The sequence below is a fragment of the Nelumbo nucifera genome, chromosome 4, assembly GCF_055504915.1.
Source record: "Nelumbo nucifera cultivar China Antique chromosome 4, China Antique-T2T, whole genome shotgun sequence".
Classification (NCBI taxonomy): domain Eukaryota; kingdom Viridiplantae; phylum Streptophyta; class Magnoliopsida; order Proteales; family Nelumbonaceae; genus Nelumbo; species Nelumbo nucifera.
In genome coordinates this window covers 76,837,323-76,847,475 of record NC_142652.1, presented here as the reverse complement: position 1 = coordinate 76,847,475, position 10,153 = coordinate 76,837,323, and the positions used below count along the sequence as shown (strand labels likewise).

Sequence of the window (10,153 nt, the reverse complement as noted above, 5' to 3'; positions counted from 1 at the left end):
ATAGGTGGAAGAATTTTTTTTGTCATGGAAAAGAAAACTGCTAGAAGAGACACGTGGTAGCTCGTCGGTCAAAATTAGAGAAGATAAAAGATCGGTAGTGGTGTTAAGCAGGGAAGTTTCAAGTTGGTTGAAAGGGTTCATTGATGGCACTGTATTTGCCATCATGGAGACCAGGTGGAAAGGGGAACCATGTCTGCAAAAGAAAATGTTTATTGTGGAGAAGAAGAACAATGACGGGGGAGGTTTTATTCAATCGATAGAAATGTTCAGACATGGTAATAAGTAGATAGTTTGTATTCTGCTAGAAAAGAAAAACAAGGGTGGTTGATGTTTGCGGAGGCCTTGGACAATTATGAGTAGAGGATGTGGTTTTTGGAGAACTAAGCAGAACACATGAAGTCTCTTGTGATTACCCTAGAGTCGAGACACTTGTTTGAGAATACCAACGATGTGAAGAAACTGACAGGAGGAGGCATTTGCGGCAGTTCCATATGCTCAAAATTGATGACTGAGTGGAGCATGGAGGATTGGAGAAGAAGAATGGTGGTTAGATCGGATAGGAAGGTGGCTGTTGGGGAGGACTTTTACAGGATATAATGGCCTATGTTTTGGCAATGGAAAGGGCTATTCTTTGACCTTTTGGTGAAAGTGTAGTGGTATTAGATTTGGGTAGCCGATGTGAGAATCTACTTAGAATTGCCACTGGAGAGAGAGTATCGATGGTAGAAAATTGGAATCCATCCTATAATGAGGTGGAGATAGAGTGTGACGCCATTAACCTGAAATTAGTGGGACTGCCTTTCCATCTTTGGATAGAGGAGTTTTTTGTCCATATTGCAGCGTTGTGTGGAGGTTCCCTATAAGAATTGGATTTGTCTGATCTTCATGTGGCTACCTTGCAGTTATGTGCGACCAAGCTGGAGAAGATTCCAAGAATGATTGAAGTTTTTTGTGATGGAAAGTGGAGGCAGGTTTGGATAGCGTCGGAAGTTGAATTGACTCTTTCGAAGAAAGGGAGAAAGGGTGAAGATCTCGTGGAGGAAAGAGTAAGGATGGCTCGAGCTTTAATGCTAATTTTCCCACAAAGAAAATAGACCATCGGGCAAGTTGTCATTAGGCTTGAAAGACCCATTAATAGATGGTTATTCTTTTTTTTTTTTTTTTTTCTTTTTTGAATTTAGAAGGACTGGCTCATTGGCCTATGTGGAGGTTCTAAAAGGAGAAAAGGCGTGGTTAAAGGCTTCTGAACCAGAGGCAGACTGAGTGGTTGGATCTTATTCTAAACTGACCTCACATGATAACTAAAAATTTATGCACGGGGTCGTGGAAGGGGGGATGATGGTAGATGCTAAGGTGGGTGGTGTATCATCATCCCCATCAAGCTTAAACAATAACAACTTGGGAATTTCGACCCAGTTACAGTCGGTTAAGCACCCTCAGTTGATACAAGACAAACCTAACCCTAGATATACCCGATTGAAGGAAGTTCAGCGGGACAAAATGACGACAACCGATGGCTTAGTTGCGACAATTCTGAGGAGGAGAGCTTACGGTGATTCAAGCTTTGGAAGTATTGATGAAACTATCCAAGTTTGCTTGGAGGATGAAGAGGATATGCATATTGGTGCTTTGTTTGAGGGGAGAAAGTTAGTGAGACACAAGTTGAGGAGTGCTTTGATATTAAAGTAGATAAGCAGCTTAGGTAGGGGGATAAAGCTCGTGGAGAGTCTTCCAACACTTGGGCCGACGAATCTTTGGTAGGGCAAATGCAAAGTGATGTGAGTTTGATGTATCTGGTCCATGATCAATGGGGACCTTCTTGTAATCGAACGACAATTGGAGGATCTCCCTCAATTGAGAAGCAAAACTTGGAAAGTCAGATTGTGATTGAGCAGGGGAAAATAAAACTTCGAAGGGTACTCCAGTAAGGGGCACAAAACCAAGGTTGGGACAAGATAATGCAACCACCAAGGAAGCAACCAAATAGAGAAAATTGGCTTTGGTTCGAGTGGCATCCAAGATCCAATTCAGGGCAACAAGAAATTTGGGAAAGTCCAATCCTCAACAAGATCCTCCTTTGAACTCTGGTGTTCCTTGTAACTTCAGTGATTTCAGTTTTGTTACTGACCTTTCCTCTAATACTATTATAGACAACCCAAATCCTGTCCTCGTCGTGCAAAGGTCCATGGATCCTTTTGATGCTGTGGTGAGTTTGGGGAAGACTTAGAGGGAGGTTCAAAGACGGACTGTGGAAAGGAGATAGAGGATTCAGGGGAAAGCATGAGAAGTGGAGAATGTAGGAAGGTGGGAGAAAATTCATTCAAAAAAACAGAATTAGAAAAAAAATGAGAATGTTGTGAGTAAAGAAAAGTGATTGAGATCAGAGCTGAAGTAGGTATCTTGGGGGAAAGTATGCAGGAGGAAGAAGACCTGGTGGTGGACCTAGTTGGAAGAATGGGGCTTAATGTAGAGAAAGCTAAGGAGGTGAGCCCTCAAACAAAAAAAAAAAGGAAAAGTGTGGGGGGGGGGAGGAAAAAGAAGGAGAAAATTGAATGAAATGGAGAAGCTTATTAATAATGTTGAAGGGGGCAATGAGTTTAGTGCCAAGGGAGGAAGAAGAAAAGGAGGGTTATAGGAAGAGGTGCTCTAGGGTAATCTCAACTAGGTCAATGAAGGTTATCATTTGGAATGTGAGGGGCTTAGGAAGTGCTATAAAGAGAAGGCTGATCAGGGAGAAGAAAGAGAAACCAGACTTGGTGCTGATCCAGGAATCCAAAGTTCAAGAGGTAGATAGGAAATGGATAAGGAGTGTTTGGGGAGGGAGAGATATTCAGTGGAGTTATGCTCCAGCTTAGGGTGCCTTTAGGGGAATAATAACAGCTTGGAAGGAGGAAATGTTCAAGTGCAATGAAGAACTAGTGGGAAGACTCTCAGTTTCAGTTAAGTTGAAGAATACTCAGGATGGATTTGAATGGGTCCTTACCAATGTTTATGGTCCAAACTCTTATAAAGAAAGAAATGTAATGTGGGAAGAGTTAATAGACATTAGAGATTTGTGGGAGGGACCATGGTACCTAGGAGGAGACTTTTATGTAGCCAAGTTTGTGGAGGAAGACAAAGGGTTACCTCAAGCATGAGGAGATTTAACAACTTTATTGAGGATCTTGAGTCAAGGGACATCCCTCTAGGTCAACCTTGTTTTATGTGGTCTAATCTTTAAGCTAACCTTATCTGTTCTAGACTGGGCTTATTCTTGGTGTCACTGGACTGGGAAGAACACTGGTTGAATTTGATGGGAAAACCTTGCCTTGAGTTACTTCAGATCACTAGCCAATTTGCTTGTTTCAGAGATCCAATGTTGGAGGTCCAATTCCCTTTAGATTTGAGAATATGCGGCTTACCCATCTGGAAATCAAGGAAAAGGTTAAGGAGTGGTGGGTTACCACATACCACAACCTATGTGGGAAGGTTAGAAATTTCTAAAGTTGTAGATTTTGAAAGGACAAATTAAAGAATGGAATGAAATTTAGTTTGGGAGATTAGAAGAGAAAAAAAGTCTGCATTATTTTGCAAATTGAGGAGTTTGATATGGAGATGCAAGGTGTTCTAAATGATCATGATAGGAAGAGAAGGTGGTTTCTAAAAAAGGAGCTAGAGATTACCATATTAAGAGAGGAGATCAACTGGAAGCAAAAGTCAAGGGAGAGGTGGATTAAGGAAGGGGATGGAAACACTAAATTCTTCCATGCTTTAGCTAATGGGAGAAAAAGGAAGAGCTCAATATCATCTTTATTGGTGGTGGTGGTGGGGGGGGGGTGAAATAATAGATCAAGGTGAAATTGCCAAGGCTTTTGTAGATCATTTCAGATCAATATATCGTAGGCCAATCAATGAGAGGTGGTCTTTGGATGGGCTTGAGTGGGATTTTTTGGAAGAAAATCAAGTGGATATTTTGGAGAAAAGGCTCGAGGAGGTTGAAATTAAGGAAGCAGTGTTCTCCATGGATAGATCTAAGGCTCATGGGCTTGATGGATTCACAATGGCTTTTTATCAAGATTGTTGGGAGGTAATTAAAGATGATCTGATTAAAGTTTTTAGGGAGTTCCACGGTAGGGGTAATCAGCCCAGAAATGAACTCAACCTTCTTAGCCTTGATTCCAAAGAAGAAAGATGCCATCCAACCAGGGGACTTCAGACTTATAAGCCTAGTTACTAGTATCTATAAGATAATTGCCAAAGTGCTTTCTCTGAGGCTTAAAAAGGTCCTCCCCCTCTCATTTCTCAGTTCCAAGGGGCTTTTATCCAAGACAGACATATAGTTGATCGGATTCCAATTGCAAATGAGTGTGTGGAGGCTCAAAAAAGGTTGAAGGAGGGACTAGGAATCAAGTTGGATTTGGAGAAAGCTTATGATTTAGTGGACTGGGATTTCTTGATCAGCATTATGAGGAGATGTGGCTTTGGGGATTTATGGTGTAAATGGATTAAGGGTTGCTTGCAAACAAGCCACTTCTCTGTTATAGTCAATGGGTCAGCAATTGATTTCATTGAGGGGCTTCGAGATCTTAGACAAGGTGACCCACTTTCTCCATTTCTATTCACTCTGATAGCTGAGGTCTTAACTAAGCTAATCTCTAAGGCTAACTCTATTGGGCTGTTTAAGGGCTGGGTAATAGGAAGAAATAGAGTTCTGGTCTCCCACTTGCAATTTGCAGATGGTATCCTGGTTTTTTGTGATGGGGAAGGCAGAAAAGGGGTAGAAAATTTGAAGCTGATAGTGTAACTCTTTGAAAGGATCTCCAATTTGAAAATCAATTGGTCTAAAAGTTTATTGGCTGGAATAGGGGATGATGATCTGAGAGAAATGGCAGATTCGTTGGGTTGTAAGAAATGGAATTGGCCTTTGTGTTACTTAGGATTACTCCTTGGTGGCAACCCTAGATTAGTTAGTTTTTGGACCCCAATAGTGGAGAGGTTTGAGAAAAAGGCTAGCAAGCTGGAAAAGGAAATGTATTTCGTTGGGAGGGAGAATAACATTGATCATATCCACTTTAGCAAATATCCAGTGTACTTCATGTCAATTTTTAGGATGCCCTAGCAGTGGTGAAAAGGATTGAAAAGATTATGAGAGATTTCCTTTGGGAGCCTGGGGAGGGTAAGAAAGATCACTTGATTAGCTGGGATAAGGTGGTAAAGTTGAAGGAGGAAGGGGGATTAGGCATTGGAAATGTTAGGTTGAAAATTTTGGCTTTGTTGAGTAAATGGCCTTGGAAATTCCCTAAAGAAAATGAAAAGCTGTGGAATAAAGTCATCTCAAGTATCCATGGTCTGTCAAACAATGGGTGGGATGCGGGCTGCTTGCATAGAGCTACTTTGGTTGCTCCTTGGAAGGCTATCCATGGCATTCTTCTTGTATTCCTCACTCAAATAAGGTATGTTTTAGCTTTGGGTCAGAGAATAAGGTTTTGGGAGGATATCTGGGTTGAGGAATCCCCCTTGTCTGAGGTTTTTCCCTCTCTTTTTAAGCTCTCTAGTTTTAAAGGAAAGCCGTTGTGTCATTTTATTAGCTCGTCCTCTTCCTAGTCAGGCTTCCCCTTGTCTGAGGTTTTTCCCTCTCTTTTTAAGCTCTCTAGTTTTAAAGGAAAGCCGTTGTGTCATTTTATTAGCTCGTCCTCTTCCTAGTCAGGCTTGAATTGGAATCTGAGCTTTACTAGAAACCTAAAAGAGTCGGAAATTCCTAGTGTTAGTATGTTGAATTCAATGGTCTTGGGGGATGGTGGTTCAGATTCCAGAGTGTGGGCACTTAATCACTCGGGGGTTTATTTTTGCAAATCCTTGTTAAATTCTCTTGTAGCCACCTCCCCTTCTTTCCTTGTTAAGGAAGTCGGTCTCGGCCTATTCCTCCAAAAGTCAATGCTCTCTGTTGAAAAGTGTATCATGGTTCCATTAACAACTGTGATCAACTCCAAAGAAAAAGACCAAACTGGTGCTTGTCCCCAAACTGGTGCTCCTTATGTAAGTTGCATAGTGAGACTGCTTTTCATCATCTAATTTCCTGTCCTTTTGCTATCTCTATTTGGGAGTTTTTTTTCGTCTCTTTTTGGTTGCAGGTGGCTCTCTCCTAATAATTTGGAAGGATTATTCAACTCTCATCTTTTTAGTTGCTCTAAAAGAAGAGGCAGGATTTTGGGGAGATGCACCAGAGCAGCAGTGATATGGACAATTTAGGAAGAAAGGAATTTAAGAATCTTTGAAGACAAAGAAAGGAGTAAGGAATCTGTGTTTGAGATTGTAACCTTAAGGGTGGCACAGTGGGTGAAAACTTTAAAGCTTTTTTTCAGTCTTTAAAGTTGAAGATTTTTCAGTTCATGGGGATAATAGCTCACTCATCCTCTAGAAGACAAAAAATAATTGAGGCCTGGTCACCTCCATGTGCTGGATGGAAGAAATTAAATTTTGATGGTAGTTGCATGGGCAATCCTGGACCTTCGGGTATTGGTGGGGTAATCGGGGAGGAAAGTGGAAACATTCTGGCCATGTTTTCAGGTCCTATTCAGCATGGAGATGTGGTGAAATAAAAAATAATGGCAGCTGTGTATGGAGTGGAGAAAGCTAAAGAATTGGGGATTGGCAGATTGATTGTTGAAGGTGATTCAAAAATTGTTGTGGGCTGGCTGAAAAGGGGGGAGTAATTTGGCAGTTAAAGAATGAATTCAGGCACTTAAAGCAGGTTTCTAAAGACATGATAATCCAAATAAAGTGGATTAGGAGATTTGCAAATAGCTTGGCGGATGGGTTAGCTAAACAAGGAATTCAGAGTCAATCCATGTTTTGGGCTGTTTTGTAAATATTGGAAGTGATTTTAGGCTTGTTATTTGCCCACAACTCCTTGTTGTACTCCTTTTTATAATCAATAAAAAATTATTTTTGTATTGCTGATCAAAAAAGAATATAGCAATACCAAACAGGACCAAAAGCCAAAAAAATAAAAAAAGACTCTCCTAGAATTTACAAAGGCATTGAGGAGTTTCTATGCCAAAATTCCATCCTTACTGCTGATTTGGCCCCATCAGTCACAGAATTCAATTCTCTAGGGTTCTATCTAAAATGAAATATCAAGTTAGACTTGATTTCCAAAATCTCATTAAAAATGCTGTTGGATCTCCAAGGTCCCTCCTTGGTGCTTTTCATCCAACTGATTACATTCTTGGAATCACCTGCTACCACCACCTCGTGATGTTAAGAGTCACCTAGATGTCAAGCCCACCAACAAGGCTTGGATATCTGCTTCAGTAGCATCTGCTACACCAATCGGCCCACTAAATGCCTAGATGAGGTTCCTCCTACAAGGGAAGGGCAGTGACTAGCTGGGTCCCCCCTACAAGGGAAGGGCAGTGACTAGCTGGGTCCCCCCTCCTCTTGGTTCTTTGAAGCTGAATTTTGATGGGAGTAGCCATGGTAACCCAGGTCCCTCTGGGATGGGAGGTGTACTGAGGAATGAGGCTGGAGAGGTTGTCTTAATCTACTCTGGCCCTTTAGGAGTAGGGAACTCTATCCGGGCAGAACTGCTAGCTGCAATACAAGGAATACTTCTTGCAAAAGAAGTGGGTGTGGAGCAGCTTCTGATTGAAGGAGACTCTAAGACAGTGGTGGACTGGTTAAATAATCTGGAGGATGTCACTTGGGGCTACAAAAATGAGTTAAAGAAATTCAAATGGCTGACAAGAAGTATGTCTATAACAGTACAATGGGTTGGGAGATCAGCTAACATTCAGTACAATGCCGACCATCTATAACAGTCTCTAACATTCAGCTTCTTTTGAGGGGCATGACTCCTGAGATTTCCTCATGTCTAGTAAGTCCTTCAATTTCAATTTTTCATTCATTCTCAACATCTTTTGATCATTAATGCCAGTTATTTTTCATCAATGCCGACCATCAAAATTGTGGATTTGTGACTCCTTAGATATAGTGATTTGGAGGCCCGCTGCCAATTAGGCCCCATTTGGCACGTCTTTTTCGTGTGGGTTGTTGGCTTTTTAGAAGCCCAGCAGCCCATGTTTTCATCTTTTCCCGTTTGGTTGAGAAAAGATCTAGTCGCTGAAAGATGCAGCCCCAAAAAGATGTGGGAAGCCTGTTTCAGGAAGCTCCAAATGGAGCTTTTCGACTTATTTCGTCTCGTCTTCGTGCGTAAAGACGTGCCTCCAACTAAATGGGCTGTGGGCTTCCAAGGTCTTTATGTAAAAGCCCAAAATGTCTTTTGGCTGTCAGATCTTCTGGAAGATCTTTCAAAAAAGACTTGCCAAACGGCACCTTAATTTATACATTTTTGAAAGACGAGGGATGCTTGGCATGTTTTGTATGTAACTGATTCATTATTCATTTTCATAATCAGTGAAATTAACGTTACCAATAAAAAAAGCTTATGCATTTTTGAAAGATGAAAAACCAGTATTGAGTAATGCTGTTGTAAACTTAATGATCAGACAGTCCATCTAATGATCTGACAAACTTGTCCAATATCCAGTTGTTCAAGCATGTTGTAAACTTAATGTCCTTTAGATAGTGCTACTGCTATATGTTGTTTCCTAGCTCAAGTCCTGTCTGTTGGCACTGGTATTGCTTTTTTGTGTTTCCTTTGCTCTCTTTAAAAGTGCTTCTGTGTGCATTCACTGTGCGATGAAATCCTTGAAGTTATACCTTCTGCAGGCACAGCTATTTATACATTTATGTTCATGATCTGATTTTGCCTCTGATTGTAGCCGTTGCAATTCATTTGAAGATGCTTCAATGTTACTGGAGGAACTCCGGTTATTTGATAATCAGGTGTATGGTGTTGCACATGGACTTCTTATGGGCTGTAGGGAAAAAGTATGGCTTCAGGCTCAATCATTGTTTGATGAAGTAAAGCGCTTGGACTCTTCAACCGCATCTGCTTTTTATAATGCTCTAACTGACATGCTATGGCACTTTGGTCAGGTAATCTATGATTCTAACCTGCTTGATACAACTATTAATGTACAGTAGAAGATTGCTTCTTCTTGAAGTATACATTTGTAGGTTGATTAGTTTAATCTTGCTTGATCAGTGGTTGGTTAATTATTGTTTATTGTGGTTGTTTGGGTGTTTTCTTTTTATGTTATTCAGGCCCAGCATGTTACACCCTTCTCATGTTCTCTCTCTCTCTCTCTCTCCATAGCTGCTAATGTGTACATTATATTAGTATGAATTTCAAGTTTCATTACTATTTAAAACAATAAAAAAGATTAATAATTAAATGAGAAAGTACAGATATATACTTTTTTATTTGTGCCACCTTTGGCATCTCTTACAGTTTGAGATGGATGATCAGCCAGTTATTTCAGTCAATGTTTTAAATATCATTATTTGTGAAGTATTGAGTCATCTGCATAGGCTTTTCAGTGTAATGATGAGCTTTCTATAGTTTACCCAAAAAAAAGAGCTTTGTATTTGTTCATAGAATTCAGAAGGCAGGATTTGCACTCCAAGGGTGAGTTCCCACCCTTTCTTTTTTGTTTTGATAAATGGTGAGTTCCCCCCACTCTTAGGGCAATTCATTTTAGGTTTTTTTTGCTTCATCTAACTGAGGATTTTAAGTTGCGCTTGGGTGCAGTGCAAATCTAAACCAGATACAAATTTTGTGCCCAGTCAGTTTTGTGTTTGCTTGTTTGTAATTATGATTTGCATTCCTATCTGATTCAAAATTTGTACTTTTTGTCTAATTTGCATGCACTAGCAGTGTAAAATTTGCATCTTGAAAACTGATGCAAAATTTGCACCACCTTCCTTCTACCTCAATTTTCTCTCATATAAAGTGGGGGCTACATCATCTAGCTTCCTGGCTCACTCCCAAACAAATAACCCTCCTACCTTCATTATCTTGCATATAAGGTGGGATCAATTTTACTTCCTATTTTACTTTCCACAAACAAACAAGACAAGTTCAAATCTGAAGCAAAAGTAAACCAGTATTTACAGCCAGCATATTTGCACTTCTATGCATTTACACCAGTGCAGATGAAATTTGCACAGCCTAAAGAGAAATCTCTAGCCCAATTTTTGAGTTCCACTAAAGCCCCCATTTTGCAATGGTTTTGGGCATATTCTCTCACTTTGTTGCTCACCATTGTAA

At 40.5% G+C, this 10,153-nt stretch overlaps 1 protein-coding gene across 1 annotated transcript in view; it reads left to right on the top strand.

Moving 5' to 3' along the window:
• Nucleotides 1–10,153, top strand: part of LOC104605048 (pentatricopeptide repeat-containing protein GUN1, chloroplastic-like) — a 33,227-nt gene that overhangs the window by 3,824 nt on the left and 19,250 nt on the right. The window contains exon 2 of the mRNA XM_010269648.3: nucleotides 8,763–8,979. Coding sequence (XP_010267950.1) covers nucleotides 8,763–8,979 — 217 coding nt within the window. The remainder of the gene's footprint in view (nucleotides 1–8,762; nucleotides 8,980–10,153) is intronic.